Source organism: Lepus europaeus, chromosome 5, assembly GCF_033115175.1.
Source record: "Lepus europaeus isolate LE1 chromosome 5, mLepTim1.pri, whole genome shotgun sequence".
In the NCBI taxonomy this organism is placed as follows: domain Eukaryota; kingdom Metazoa; phylum Chordata; class Mammalia; order Lagomorpha; family Leporidae; genus Lepus; species Lepus europaeus.
The window spans coordinates 91,771,183-91,787,673 of NC_084831.1; the positions used below are offsets into that span (position 1 = coordinate 91,771,183).

The 16,491-nt window shown below is 39.3% G+C and overlaps 1 protein-coding gene across 1 annotated transcript in view; it reads right to left on the bottom strand.

Moving 5' to 3' along the window:
• The window catches only part of DPYD (dihydropyrimidine dehydrogenase), a 1,003,571-nt gene that overhangs the window by 943,307 nt on the left and 43,773 nt on the right, over positions 1 to 16,491 (bottom strand). The window contains exon 2 of the mRNA XM_062191802.1: positions 15,669 to 15,779. Coding sequence (XP_062047786.1) covers positions 15,669 to 15,779 — 111 coding nt within the window. The remainder of the gene's footprint in view (positions 1 to 15,668; positions 15,780 to 16,491) is intronic.

Below are 16,491 nucleotides of genomic sequence, written 5' to 3' on the forward strand. Positions count from 1 at the left end.
TGACAAAAGTGTCTGAGTCCCTGCCATTCCTGTGGGAAATCTGGAAGAAGTTCCTGGCTCCTGGCTTTGGCCTGGCCCAGTACTGGCTGCTGTAGACATCTGAGGAAAGAACCAGTAGATGGAAGATCTCCCTCTCTGTCTATCCCTCTCTCTATGTAACTCTTACTTTCAAATAAATAATCTTCCAAAACAAAAAGAAAGAAAGAAATTTACACCCAGGCAGCAAAGCCCCTGGATTTTCATTTCTTAAAGGCAAGGCTCTAACTGCAGATCACAAAAAAACAAAGAGTGTTTCTACCAGACTTAGGATTTCAGATTTTAGTCCCATTTTCAGGAAACCAAAATGACCTGGTAATTGACACTGGACCTAAGAATATGTAATGAATAAAAAGTCATTTTTTCCTCCACTTCCATCCTTCCCACACAGACTACATAAATATTTTAAGGGTAGAGAGATAAAGTGAGGCCTAAAAGGGAAAGAAAGGGCCCAGAGATACTTGTATGTTCTGGAGAAAGAGGACCAGTGCCCACCTTTTTGTCATACGCACAAGGGGCTAGCAAATACCAGCCGGGTGTGTGGAAATCACAGGATGGAGAATCTGTGACTCCCTCACTAGATCAAGCTGGGTGATGAAGTTTCTTGAGCTTCACTGTGAGTGGAACATCCTGTTGATTATCACATGTACAAGAGTGGCTTCAGCATAGCAGAGAACTGGGGCATAGAACAGGGTCTCATGAGCGGAATAAAGGAAGATCCAACACACACACAACAGTTCTTAGGACAAAGACGACATGAAGCAGCAGCTAGGTTCACCTCTCCTACCACACTTGGCAACAGCCCCTCTGCGGAGTATCAGCCCAGAGAATTAAGAACAGGGAGGACAAACGGGGGGAAAAAAGAATCATAGAAGGGAAAGAAATTAAAGTTTCCACACTCAGAGATTACACAAAACAAAAATGAAGTTCAATTAGTGGAAAACAAAAGATTTTAAATTACATGCCCACCTGAGCCTCCAGTTGTATAACAACATTGCATTTCTCACCTACTGAAGAAGGTATTAAGTTTAAAAGAATTTTGTTTCAGTTTTGTTTTTATTTCACAAACTCTAGCATTTTGTCTATTTTTGGAAGTAAGTTATTGTCAGCAATCAAGAAAGCAAGCTCAAACTTGAGAAATTGCTTTAAAATATAGTTTAGGGAGAGGCAAGGGTAAAACAGGCATTGTTTTCATACTGTGAATCTGGTCAAAAGTTCATGCAATTTTGGAACTTAAATCTAGAAATCCATACTGTGAACTGGAGACACCAACAGTGGGATTTGCACCCTGTAACAAAGTTAACAAAGTCAAGTAGTTGGCCATCCACACAAAAATGGACAAGTCTGAGTGGTAAGTTCATTAACTAGCTGGATTTCATGCCTTAAGAGTTATGCAAACTTGAGAAGGACAGATAACAAACACAAAGCAAATCTCAAGAATCATTTCCAAAAGCATAAAAAGTAACCAAGTAAGCACACTGGGAATACAAACAAATCACACGTTAGCAAGAAAACAAACTGACCTTTCCTCCCCTGTAGAAACTCTGCCACTGTGCCCTAGTGTCTCTCATCAGGTTCCTTAGTTAAATTCTTATCTCCACCTGCCCTTCCCACCCTAGGTTCAATGTCGTGCTGAGCTGTATTACAGCCCAAGGAGGAAAAAAAAGTATACCCTTACATCCAAATTTTTATTATTATTTATCTTGATTTCTGAGTCTTTCAGTAACACGTTACATTTTATTCCTGGGGAGACCCTAATGACGGCCCTAATCCCAATAGTTGAACCTGTACCCTCTCCCCATTCCACACACTCTTGCAGGGCAACTCTACCCTATCACATACACAGATCCTGATTAAAAATTATTCATCTCCATCCTGGATCCTTTACTGAGCTACAACATTGAAAACTAAGTAGGTTGACCACTGCAAATAGCGCTATTTGAACACAGAAGTGCAGGTATCTTTTTCAAAGGCCAATTTCGTGTGGATACATACCCACAGGTGGAGTGGGAGAGCTGGGTCTTACTGTAGACCCACGTCAGTACTTTGAGAAACCGCCATACTGTGGAGTGGCTATACCAGTCTGCATTCCCACCAGCAGGACATAAGCGTTCCTTTTTCTCCACATCCTCATCAGCATTTGTTATTATTGTCTTTTTAATAACATCTACTCTAAGTGGGATGACATAATTCCTCAGAGCGGTTTTGTTTGCATTTCCTTGATGGCTAGTGATATTGAGCATTTTTAAATGCATTTGTTGGGGCCAGCGCAGTGGGTAAAGCCGCCGCCTGCAGTGCCGGCATCCCATATGGGCACTGGTTCAAGTCCTGGCTGCTCCATTTCCAATCCAGCTCTCCGCTATAGCCTGGAAAAGCAGTAGAAGATGGCCCAAGTCCTTGGGCCCCTGTACCCATGTAGGAACACCCAGAGGAAGCTCCTGGTTCCTGGCTTCAGACTGGCTCAGCTCTAGCAGTTGCAGCCAATTGGGGAGTGAACTAGCAGATGGAAGACCTCTTTCTCGCTCTTTCTGCCTCTCCTTCTATCTCTGTGTAAGTCTGATTTTCAAATAAATCTTTAAAAAAAATGCATTTGTTGGCTGTTTCTATTCTTCTTTTGAGAGATGTCTATTCAGATCCTTTGCCCATTTCTTACCTGGATTTTGTTGTTGTTGTTGCTGGGGTCTTTATTCTTTTAGTTATTTATACAGTCTGGATATTAATCATTTGTCAGATAAATAGATCGTAAATATTTTCTCCCATTTTACCTCATAGGATAGCTCTGGGCTTAAAAACGAAATAAGATTATAAATAACAAAATTCTCAGATACGTTATGGTTTATACTGTTCTTTTTCATTTTGAGTACCCATTAGTGGTCAGGTATTAAGAACAAAATTGCTAAAATTCTTAAAACATGCCTAATAATTGGCTGTTTTTAACTGACTGCTTTTTTTTTTCTTTTTTAATTTTCACCCAGGATAATTTTCTGATTTGTAACATTCTCTGGTCTTAGAAACTGTTCATGAAAAATATTTATGTAATCAGGACAGTTCAACATTTTCAAAAAATGGCAAAAATAAACAGCAGTTATGGAACACCTGCTTAAAAGAACCTGGAAATAACTGCTTCGTGCTTCATTAACCAGTATAAACACATTTGCCAGTTTAAATCCCCTACTGAATCCAATTCCAATTAGTACTAGAAAAGTATTCAATTGCCAAGTAAAAGAATTCCTGGGGAAAAACTTCAGAATTGCCATTCTTAGGGTACTAGCTGGTCAATGAGAGGCCTATTTTCTTTCACACCTATAACTTATCTACTAAAATCCAATTTATACCTATTTTAATAAACCATTTTAGACTACTTATTTCCGATTTTATTCGTTTCTGAGAACAATTCAATAAAATGTCTGAACCATGAAAAGAAGTGGAAAGAAGGAAGAAGAACCAAGCAGAAAAGAAGTGGAAAGAAGGAAGGCAGGCAGGGAAGAGGGTACTAAATAATACCTCAAGAAAAACATCTTCTCTGGCACTTGAACCAAAGGAAACTGTGAAAAGTCAGGGATTATCTCAATCTAATGACAACAGGGCAATGTAAAGCCAAAGCACAATGAAAACTTGACATTTGGTGGTCAGGGCAGTGGCAGACAATGCAATTCTTGGGCTATCTTCAGAAATGATATAAGACTATGGGTCACAAATGTGACAACTACTAGTATCTGCATTCAGGCAGAGAGCTGGGTGTTTGTGACTCCTTGAATGAGTACTCTTCAGGCAGAACCAGTCTGTGATGAGCGAAGTGGGAAGAGAGGAGGGGAAGACTGGGCGACAATGCAGTCACCTTATGTCCTGGAACACAACAGCACAGGGAGGTGGTCCCAGACTGAGGCAATCCGAGGGGCTGCTTTTGACATATTTTCCTGTCTTTAGTTCTCAGAAGTTTAGTCATGACGGACCTTGCTATGAGTATCTTCAAATTTCACTCGAGTTTGAGAATCTGTAGATTTATGTATCTTGTCAAGGCTGGGAGGTTTTCAGCCATTATTTCCTTCTGAGTATTTGTTTTTCATCTTTGCCCTCCTCTCCTTTTCTGGGTGGCAGGAGATGTCCAGTGAGTGAGCAGATGTCATAGAGAGTGGGTAGATGAGTTGGGCCAGTTTGGTTACTGGCAAGCAGCTACCTAGTAGAAATGAAAGTCCAGGCCCCCTACTTAGATTTCTGACATCACCCTAATTGGCACATTGGGATATCTCATTATCTTATTTCAGCCTGGAAATACAGGCACCCCCTCACCTTAACTGGAGTGCAAGGGAAAGGGGTCACATTATTCTTATCATTATTACTATCATTATGGTAATGTTTGACTGGAGCAGGCACTTACTGTCTAAACATTTTTTTTTTTTTTGACAGGCAGAGTGGACAGTGAGAGAGACAAACAGAGAGAAAGGTCTTCCTTTTTGCTGTTGGTTAACCCTCCAATGACCGCCGCGGCCGGCGCACCATGCTGATCCGAAGCAAGGAGCCAGGTGCTTCTCCTGGTCTCCCATGGGGTGCAGGGCCCAAGCACTTGGGCCATCCTCCACTGCACTCCCTGGCCATAGCAGAGAGCTGGCCTGGAAGAGGGGCAACCAGGACAGAATCCAGTGCCCCAACCGGGACTAGAACCCCATGTGCTGGCGCCACAAGACGGAGGATTAGCCTGTTGAGCCATGGCGCCATCCCCTAAACATTTTTTGTCTTAACAAGGCTTCCCTTCCTTGGCTCTTTGGCTGCAGACAGCAGGCTTCAGCTGAGGTTTCTATGTGTGTGAGCTGGTTGGTGTTTGCATGTTTGTGGCTACTTTAGGTCTAACCCTGGGTTACGTAAAGAACAGAATCACCACAGAACTGCACTATTCTAAAGGCCTTACATCCCTAGCTAGTCTGCCTTATCTCCATATTTCAGTCTTATGTTTAATTTACATATGAAACTTTTTAATTTGCATGAGTGATGATAAAATATTCTAATTCATAATTTTGTTAAAATTCACATATTTTGATGATACTGTCATTCATTCATTCTTCATGCAAGCACAAAGCACAAAAAAGTTAATAAAAAGGAAAAGAAGACTGTTCTTTAACCATATTTGCAACTCTAACTCCATATTTTCCATTTGTGACTGAGCCTCACTGCTCTGGTCAATACATGTGTATCATATAGTTTTCCAAATGAAACATATCCAGAGCAATACTTCTTAATATTATAAATTGAGATTATATTGGCCAGCACCATGGCTCACTTGGTTAATCCTCCACCTGCAGCGCTGGCACCCTGGGTTCTAGTCCCAGTTGGGGCACCGGGTACTAGTCCTGGTTGTTCCTCTTCCAGTCCAGCTCTCTGCTGTGGCCCAGGAGGGCAGCAGAGGATGGCCCAAGTGCTTGGGTCCCTGCACCCGCACGGGAGACCGGGAGGAAGCACCCAGCTCCTGGTTTCGGATCGGCGCAGCGCCGGCCAAGGCGGCCATTAGGGGAGTGAACCAATGGAAGGAAGACCTTTCTCTCTCTCTCTCTCTCTCTCTCTCTGTCTATAACTCTCTCTCTGTCTCTCTCTAACTCTGCCTATCAAAAAATAAAAATAAATAAATAGAGATTATTTTAAACTTAACATCAATCTTTTCTTTGTTTTCATTTTATTTAAAAGGCAGATGGAGAGAGACAGAGAGAGACTATCTATCTAGTTGTTCACTTCCCAAATGCCACAACAACCAAGACTTGGGTCCCTTCTACCCACATGGGAGACTAGCAATGTGGAACTCCCTGATCTCCCACATGGAAATCAGGGATCTAAGTATTTTAGCCATCATCTGCTACCTCCCAGGATGCACAATAGCAGTAAGTTGGATCGGAAACCAAAGACTGGAAGCTTGAACAAAGCACTCCATTATGGTATGGAGGCATCCCAAGTGGAGACTAAACCGTTGTGTCAAATGCTCACCTCTAAATTACTGTTTCAACAGAGACTTAATGCTTTCATTTCACTTTTCTGTCAGTACTTGCCAAAATATATGAAAATGCCAAGAAAACAAATATAAGCACTATTAACATTTCACTTCCATCTATTCTTTGTGGATACAAAGAATGGTATGTCTATGCACATGCACACACAATCTCTATTAAATACAGTGATGCTTCATGCCTATCCATGCATATAGATCATGAGCTTTTACCCAGATTAAAATTATTTCAAAAGTAATTTTAATGGTTACATAATTTACCACTGAACAGACTTGTTCTATTTAACTATGACCAGTGGTTCTCTTCTACTAAATAAATAATGCATGGGATAATCTGCTTTCCACTTAATTCCTTACCTATAGTCCTAACTCTTTCCTTAGGACATATTACTAGAAACTAAATTACCAGGTAAAAGTGTTTGATAATTTAAAGGTTTTGTCATGGGCTGAATTATGTGAGGGTACTTCAAAAAATTCACAGAAAACTGAATTAAAGGTTTATTTTGGTAAAAAATTTTACACTCCATGCATATTTGATAATATGCATTTTTTGAGCTTTCTGAAAACCCATCAGATACCTGTATTTCAATTTTCCAGGAACTTTCTGAAATAATTTTAAATTTCTTCAAAATTCATATGTTGATGTCCTAACCCCTAACCTCAAAAACTGACAATCTTTGAATAAATGGTCATTAAACAGGTAACTGGGTCTCTTAAAAGAAGTGTAAATTTAGGTGCCAGTGTTTGACTCAGCAGTTGAGAGGCAGCCCAGGATGCTCACATCAAGCACCAGAAGAGCTGGTTTCATAGGTCCTACTATTCCCTCTTTCCATCCAGCTTCCTGTGAATGTGCGCCCTGGGAGGCAGTATTGATGGCTAAGCGCTTGAGTCTCCACCATCTAGGCTGGAGACTCTGAAAGTATTCCAGGCTCCTGGTTTCAGCCTGACAACCCTGGCTACTGCAGGCATTTGAGGAGCGAATAAAAGACTTCTGTTTGTCTGTCTGTCTGTCTCACTCCTCCTCTCAATCTCCCTATCACTCTGCCTTTTACATAATAAAAAATTAAATAACTTTATAAAAGGAACACACCTCAATGCAACAAAGACAATATATGACAAACCCTCAGCCAGCATCATATTGAATGGAAAAAAGTTGGAAGCATTTCGACTAACATCTGGAACCAGACATGGATGCACACTCTCAAAACTATCATTCAATATAGTTCTGGAAGTTTTAGCCAGAAACATTAGGCAAGAAAAGATGATATAAATTAGAAGGAGGAAGTCAAATGATTCCTTTCTGCAAATCTTTTTTATAAGCGAATTAAAGGACTCAATTAAGAAATTATTAGAACTTATAAGAAAATTCAATAAAGTTGCAGGGTATAAAATCAACACACAAACATTAATAATATTCCTATGCATCACAAATGTTCTGGTGGTGAAAGAACTCATAAGATCAGTTCCATTTAAATAGCTATATACCTTTTGGATAAAATTAACCAAAATTGTGAAATGTCTCTACAATAAAGCATTAATGAAAGAAATAGAAGACACAAAAAAAGGAAAAAATTTTCCATGTTCACAGACTGGAGAAATTAATATAATCAAAATGTCTATACTACCTAAAACACTTTACAAATTCAAAGAAATCTCAAAAAAATTTCCAAGGATATTCTTCACAGAACTAGAGAAAAATAGTCCTAAAATTCAGATGGAAATACAAGAGACCCTGAGAAGCCAAAGCAATCTTAAACCACAAAAATAAAACCAGAGGTATCACAATACCAGAGTTGAAGACTTACTACAAAGTTGTTATCATCAAAACAGCTTGGTACTGGCACAAAAATAGACTTACAGAGCAACAGAATAGAAATTAACACACACTTCTACAACCAACTAATTTTTGAACAAATGAGTTAAAATAATTCTCTTGAGAAAGGACAGTCTCTTCAACAAATGGTGATGGGAAAGTTAGATTTCCATATACAGAAGTTTAACACAACACCACCTCAGTATATCCTATAAAAAAAATCAACTTACAATGGATTAAGGGTCTCAACTTAAGATCTGAAACCATCAAATTATTAGAGGAAAACACAGAGGAAGCACTGCAAGACATTGACCTAGCAAAGACTTCTGTGATAAGGCCCCAGAAGCTCAGACAATAAAACCCCAAATAGACAAATCAAGCTAAGAAGATTCTGAGCCGCAAAGGAAACACTGAAATGAAAAGGCACCCAACAAAACAGGAGAAAATATTTGTAAACCAGGGCCAGCGCCATAGCACAGTGGGTTAAGCCTCTGCCTGCAGCACCAGTATCCCATACGGGTGCCAGTTCAAGTCCCAGCTGCTCCACTTCCAATCCAGCTCCCTGATAATGGCATGGGAAAGCAGCAGAGGATGGCACAAGTGCTTAGGCCCCTGTACCTATGTGAGACAACCAAATGAAGCTCCTGGCTCCTAGTTTCAGCCTGGCCCAGCCCTGGCCACTGTGGCCATTTGGTGAGTGAATCAGTGGATGGAAGCTCTCCCTCCTCTGTCTCTGCCTCTCCCACTGTAACTATTTCAAATACATAAATAAATCATATAAAATTTAAATTTGTAAACCATGCACCCAATAAATGATATTCAGAATATATAATGAGCACAAGAAACTGAGCAAAATAAACAATTTAGTTAAGAAATGGGGAAAGGATACAAAGAGATGATTTTCAAAGGATGAAATACAAACAACCAACAGACACATGAAAAAATGCCCAGGATGAAGGAAATGCAAATAAAAACCATAGTGATGTATCACCTCACTCTAGTGAGAATGGCTATTATCCAAATTAAAAAATAACAAATGCTGTCAAGGTTGTAGAGGAAAAGGTACCCTAATATACTGTTGGTAGAATGCAAACTGGTACAACCATTATGCAAAACAGTATGGAGATTCTTCAAAAAACTAAAAGTAGATTTACCATAGTACCCAGCTAAGCTACTCCTGGGAATATATCCAAAGGAAATAAATAAAGCAAATGAAAGGGCTACCCGTACTCCCATGTTTGTAGCAGCTCACTCCACAATAGTAAAGATATGAACCAACCCAGATGTCCATCAACTGATGACTGGATGAAGAAAATGTGGCACACCTACATGATGGAATATTACTCAGACATTAAAAAGGAATGAAATCTTGAAAGTTGAAAAAAGTGGATGTAACTATAGGTCATTATACTATGTGAATTAAGTCAGACACAGAAAGACAAACATCACAGTTTCTCTTATTTGCAGAAGTTAATATATAGGCAGAGTATAAAAATTGGGTGGAATTCACATCATTTTGTATTTGGTGATAAATACTGCTTCAGAGAATCATACCATGTAAATGACAATATACTCTTCTTTTCCTACATGATGATCATTGTCACGAGTCCCTCACTCAATGACATTAATCTTTGTTTTCAAGAAAAAATAGCATATATGTATATGATATATACATTTGAAGTAAATGTGACAGTTAAAAAAAGTGTAAAATCATAATTTTTTAAAAAATGTAAAACAAGAAGATAAAAAAGTACATGGATACAAATTAGACTTTGGTCCTTGTATTGTAACAATAAAGTTTTTTTTTTTTTAATATTGGCTACTTCCCTTAATAACAAATAATGAAAGGCCTTTATTTAGTTTAGGTTTGGGTTATGTTGTATCAAAATAATTTCAAGTACTTTCTGTTGTCTTTGGAAGCTTTGATTGTTTAGAAAACACTGAGTCATCTGTTTATAAGATCTAAGGGTTTTTTCCTTCAACCATGTAATTTTCTGTATTGTCTTTAAAGGTTTTTGGCATTTCAGTTAAATAGATAACTACTGTCTCACAGTGAATTTTTTTTTAAAAAAAAGTAACAAAACAACCAACTATGAGAACAATTATAAAAGAGTAAATTGAGACACACATACATACACAACACATACCATGGGATGTCACAGGAGAATGTGCCACCTATACACTAAGGAGAGAGGTCTCAAAAGAAATGGTGTTGTGGTATGACAGGTTAAGCTGCCACGTGCTAGGCCAGAATATCATATGGGCACCAGTTCATGTCCCAGATGCTCCACTTCCAATCTAGCTCCCTGCTAATGCACTTGGGAGTGCAGTGGAAGATGGCCCAAGTACTTGGCCCCCTGCACCCTTATGGGAGACATGGATGAAGCTCCTGACTTCAGATCAGTCCAGCCCTAGTCATCACATCTATTTGTGGAGTGAACCAGTGGATGGAAAATCTATCTTTCCCTCCTTGTAACTGTCTTTCAAATAAAACAAATCTTTAAAAAACAACAACAAAGAAATCAACCTTGCTCACATATTGATCTCACAATCCTACTACCCATAACTATGAAAAAATAAATTTCTGTTGCTTAAGCCACTCTGACTGTATTAAAACAAGTATTAATGAAAAATGCCATAGATACTGTCAGACTGCTTTTCTAAAACTTCATGCTAATACATATTTGATGGAGAAAAGCAATATCACAGCACCTTTTCCAATTACAAAAGATGATAAAATAAGAAACTCAACTTATAGGATCATATTATGGGATAAAAATGCTAATTTCTATAATATAATAATAAGCATAATAGAGAAAGACTCAATTTCTAATAAAACCCTGACCTTAACAATAATTTACCACCTTTAAGTGCAAGAAATCATCTAACTTCTCTGAATTACAGTTCTCGCATATTTAAATGAGAGATCTAGACTTGACAGTCTTTAAAGGCTAAGTCTGAAAACCACACAGTACTTTTCACAAGGTCCTTCAGTCGTTCATATACACAGGCTCATGACTTATTGTCAGCTGTTCCCCTGATGGAATTCAGACCTCACTAGTGTCCTTGCAAAGATTTCTAATAGGAGTGTCCTGGTGGAAAGCAATGCTCACAGAAATAGAGCCAGCAAAACTGAACTCCAGTTCCACGCCTGCTGCTAAGTGACTGTGAACTTTTCAAGTCACATTGTTTCTATTTCTGTTTCTTTTTTCACTCAAAAAAAAAAAAAAAAACTCGTAGGTAGTCAGTGATTTCAGGAAATTAAAAATTACATAAACATGAACACATATCAACTGCCAAGCTCATAACGTAGAAAGGAATAAAGAATTATAAAAAGTAAACTAAAATCATACATAGTATTATAAAACAGTACATGCAAAGCACCAACACAGCTAAGCTCAACTCAGGAAACATTAGTAGCTGTCTCATTATTTTTGGGAAATTCAGTAAAAAGGGTTTTCCTTCCAAAATTTAGATACCCCTAAGACTGTATCCAAATACTACCTTTGAAGTTATACTTGTATCTCATTTATGGTATCACAGTCCCAGTTCAAATCACCTCAGAGAGCCAAAGAAGATTCCAGCAATCTGTAATCTCAGAGAAGCACTCTTGCTCCTGCACTGCAGTTAAGAAAGTTAAGCTATTCACATGGTACTGGTACAGAAACAGATGGATAGACCAATGGAACAGAATAGAAACACCAGAAATCAATCCAAACATCTACAGCCAACTTATATTTGACCAAAGATCCAAATCTAATCCCTGGAATAAGGACAGCCTATTCAATAAATGGTGCTGGGAAAATTGGATTTCCACATGCAGAAGCTTGAAGCAAGACCCATACCTATCACCTTACACAAAAATTCACTCAACATGGATTAAAGACTTAAATCTACGACCCGAAACCATCAAATTATTAGAGAGCATTGGAGAAACCCTGCAAGATATAGGCACAGGCAAAGACTTCCTGGAAAATACTCCAACAGCACAGGCAGTGAAAACCAAAATTAACTTTTGGGATTGCATCAAATTGAGAAGTTTCTGTACCACAAAAGAAACAGTCAGGAAAGTGAAGAGGCAACCAACAGAATGGGAAAAAATATTCGCAAACTATACTACAGATAAAGGATTGATAACCAGAATCTACAAAGAAATCAAGAAAATCCACAAAAACAAAAGAAACAACCCTCTTAAGAGATGGGCCAAGGACCTCAATAGACATTTTTCGAAAGAGGAAATCCAAATGGCCAACAGACACATGAAAAAATGTTCAAGATCACTAGCAATCAGAGAAATGCAAATCAAAACCACAATGAGGTTCCATCTCACCCCAGTGAGAATGGCTCACATTCAGAAATCTACCAACAACAGCTGCTGGAGAGGATGTGGGGAAAAAGGGACACTAACCCACTGTTGGTGGGAATGCAAACTGGTTAAGCCACTATGGAAGTCTGTCTGGAGATTCCTCAGAAACCTGAACATAACCCTACCATACAACCCAGCCATCCCACTCCTTGGAATATACCCAAAGGAAATTAATTTGGCTAATAAAAAAGCCATCTGCACATTAATGTTTATTGCAGCTCAATTCACAATAGCTAAGACCTGGAACCAACCCAAATGCCCATCAACAGTAGATTGGATAAAGAAATTATGGGACATGTACTCCATAGAATACTATGCAGCAGTAAGAAACAACGAAACCCAGTCATTTGCAACAAGATGGAGCAATCTGGAAAACATCATGCTGAGTGAATTAAGCCAGTCCCAAAGAGAAAAATATCATTTGTTTTCCCTGATCGGTGACAACTGAGCGCCAAAGGGGAAACCTGTTAAATGAAATGGACACAATAAGCAACAATGAACTGATCAGCTCCTGTCCTGACTTTAGATGTACAGTGCAGTATATTATCCTTTTTAGTATTTGTTGTTATTGTTGTTGTTCTAGTACTATTGGTTGAACTCAGTAATTGGCACACAATTATTCTTAGGTGTTTAAATTTAACTGAAAAGAGATCCCTGTTAAATCTAAGAGTGGAAAAAGAGAGGGAGGAGATGAACAATTTGGAACATGCTCAATCGGACTGGCCGCAAATGGTGGAGTTAGAAAAGTGCCAGGGGATTCCAGCACAATCCCATCAAGATGGCATGTACCAATGCCATCGCACTGGTCCAAGTGATCAATTTCAGCTCACAATTGATAGCTCTAAGAGTCAAGGAGATCACACAAACAAGACAAGTATCTGCTAATACTAACTGATAGAATCAAAAAGGGAGAGAAAGATCCAACATGGGAAGTGGGATACACAGCAGACTCATAGAATGGCAAATGTCCTAAACAACACTCTGGCCTCAGAATCAGCCCTCAAGGCATTCGGATCTGGCGGAAGAGCCCATGAGAGTATAGCAGGCATGGAAAGCCAAGATATCATGGGAAAAAAAAAAAGACCTAAATGAATGATCTCTGTGAGTGAGATCCCAGTGGAAAGAACGGGGCCATCAAAGAAGGAGGTGCCCTTCTCCGAAGGGAGGAGAGAGCCTCCACTTTGACTATGACCCTATCGGAATAAGATCAAAGTCAGCGAACTCTAAAGGCTTCCATAGCCCTGGCAACTCATGACTAGAGCCTAGGGAGATTACTGACGCCATGAACAGGAGTGTCAAATTGTTAAGTCAGCAACAGGAGTCACTGTGTACTTACACCCCATGTGGGATCTGTCCCTAATGTGTCGTCTAAAGCCAAGGGATGCTATGACTGGTACTGAAACAATATTTTTATACTTTGCGTTTCTGTGTGGGCGCAGACTGATGAGGTCTTTGCTAATTATAGACTGAAGTGATCTTCTGTATATAAAGAGAATTGGAAACGAAAAAAAAAAAAAAAAGAAAAAAAAAAAAACAACCTGGTGTTAAAATGGAAATGGCATAGAAAATTAATTAATTTGAAAAAAATTATGTAGGATCTCTGTCTTTAATGTGCTGTACATTGCTATTTAATGCTATAATTAGTAATCCAATGGTAGTTTTTTCACTTGGTGTTGCTATGTGGGCAAAATGTTGAAGTCTTTACCTAATGTATACTAAACTGATCTTCTGTATGTAGGGAGAATTGAAAATGAATCTTTACACGAATGGAGGGGGAGAGGGAGCGGGAGGGGGGAGGGTTGCGGGCGGGAGGGAAGTTGTGCGAGGGGGGAAGCCATTGTAACCCATAAGCTATACTTTGGAAATTTATATTCATTAAATAAAAGTTTAATAAAAAAAAAAAGAAAGTTAAGCTATTCAGACTGAACATCTAATACTCATATGCTCAACAAAAAAGTATTTTCAAACAGTTTGCACACACATGTGTATGTACAACCTTCTTCATATACCCTATACTGGTAATGTGGAAACTCTTCCACATAACTGTGCTATTGTACAAAACAATTTTAAGAATGGTAAAGAGGTTAAGAAAAATAAAACCTTGACACCAAAGTAATTTGTGATTTTAAGTGCTTTAGAAGATGTTTTAGAAATAGTAAAAATACTTCACAAGCTGACTTCAGCTTGTGAAGAGCCCTGGCAGCTCTGCCAAGAGTTGGATCACTGGAAATGGACCTGCCCTGGAGTCGAAGGACGCCCAGGTCAGAGCCACAGATCTTATTGGCTCTAAGCTGAAAAGCCCTTCACTCAGCCCAACTTCCAAAGTGACCACTGCAGCTGAGGGGACGCCAAGTAGGGTCAGCAACATTGCAGGCAGAACTGTCAATTTCTTGTTAGAGATGCCCCCTGCCTTTACCTGGCCAGCTCTCCTCCCAGGCCAGCCAAGTAATGAAAGTCAACAGAGTGCCTTCCCCTAGGAGGTTCACACCTCCCTTAGGATGTAACCCATGTGAAGAGATAGATAGGTCTGGGCCTCTTAACTTACAAGGCCTAAAGCCCAACAGATTATTATCAAGCCCCTTCTGTCAGGTTCTATTTGCCTCTCAATCAGAAAACTTAATTGTAGCTTAGACAGCACCTTTCTTAGCTCCTCTAATAATGACTCTGTCCTTTGACCCTGTCTAGCGCACTTGGGCTTCATTCCTTTGTAATCATAACCTCTACTCTACCACCAATGGCTCTACTCCCAACCTGTGTGTACTGATGGTCCTCTTCCCCACTTAATGCTGTATAATTGTTCAAACCTGGTAAATGCCACTCTTAGGATCATTGGTCACTCTGTCTTTTATGACCTTGTCTAAATATGATCAGAGTCGGCAAACTTGGAAGGCTTCCATAGCCTTGGAACTCATGATGACAGCATAGGGTGGTTACTGGCGCCATAAACTAGAGTGTCAATTTGTTGGGTCAACAACAGGAGCCACTGTGCACTTGCTCCTCATGTGGGATCTCTGTCCTTAATGTACTGTACATTGATTCAATGCTATAACTAGTACTCAAACAGTATGTTTCACTTTGTGTTTCTATGTGGGTGCAAACTGTTGAAATCTTTATACTAAATTGATCTTCTGTATATAAAGAGAATTGAAAATGAATCTTGATGTGAATGGAAGGGAGAAGGAGCGGGAGAGGGGAGGGTTGCGGGTGGGAGGGAAGTTATGGGAGGGGGAAGCCATTGTAATCCATAAGCTGTACACTGGAAATTTATATTCATTAAATAAAAGTTAAAAAAAAATAGTAAAAATACATAATTTTAAGATTCAAGTATAAAATAGCAAGGATAAAAAACAGCAGCTGTATTTTACTCAAATTTAATGGTATTTCTAAGTATACATAAAATCTCATCTTTAAATGTGTGGAATGAGATCATTTTCACCATGAAGCCACGTGTCTGTGGTACTTACAAAGCAGTTCTTATCAGGGTTTCTCTTCCAATGTTTCTTGTCTAACTTCTTGGCTGAAGTCGAATGCAGGGTAGCATGAGTTTGGATTCGAGGATTTAAGGCCAGAATGCTCTGAAAACAGGATAAACAATGAATAAACATATGTATGCTGGCATTATGAAAAATTAAAAATTTTAAGGAGGAGCCCCCTCCCCAAACACACACATAATATCCTAAAGAAACACTTAAAGTCTTACTCTATGTAAGAGAGGACTATATATTATTTAAAATAATTAGAGAGGCCGGCGCTGTGGAGTTGTAGGCTAAGCTTCCGCCTTGGTGAGGATATCCCATATGAGCGCTGGTTCATGTCCTGGCTGTTCCTCTTCTGATACAACTCTCTGTTGTGGCCTGGGAAAGCAATGGAAGATCTTCCAAGTGCTTGAGCCCCTGCACCCATGTAGGGTAATCGGAGGAAACTCCTAGCTCCTGGCTTTGGCCATTTGGGGAGTGCACCAGCAAATGGAAGACCTTTCTCTCTGTCTCTCCCTTTCTCTGTAACTCTAACACTCAAATAAATAAATTAAATCTTTTAAAAAAATTAGAAAAGTTACTAAGATGACATTTGAGAAAACTAATGGAATGAGCATTTGGTACAGCCCTTAAAATGCTACTTAGGATGCGCACATCCTACATGAGTTCCTGGGCTCAAGTGCAGGCTCCACTTCTGATCTGGCTTCCTACTAATATGCACCTTGGGAAGCAACAATTGCCGGTGAAAGCAGTTGAGTCCTTGCCCCTGTTGTGTGAGATGCTGATTAAATCCCTGATTGCTTGTTTTGGC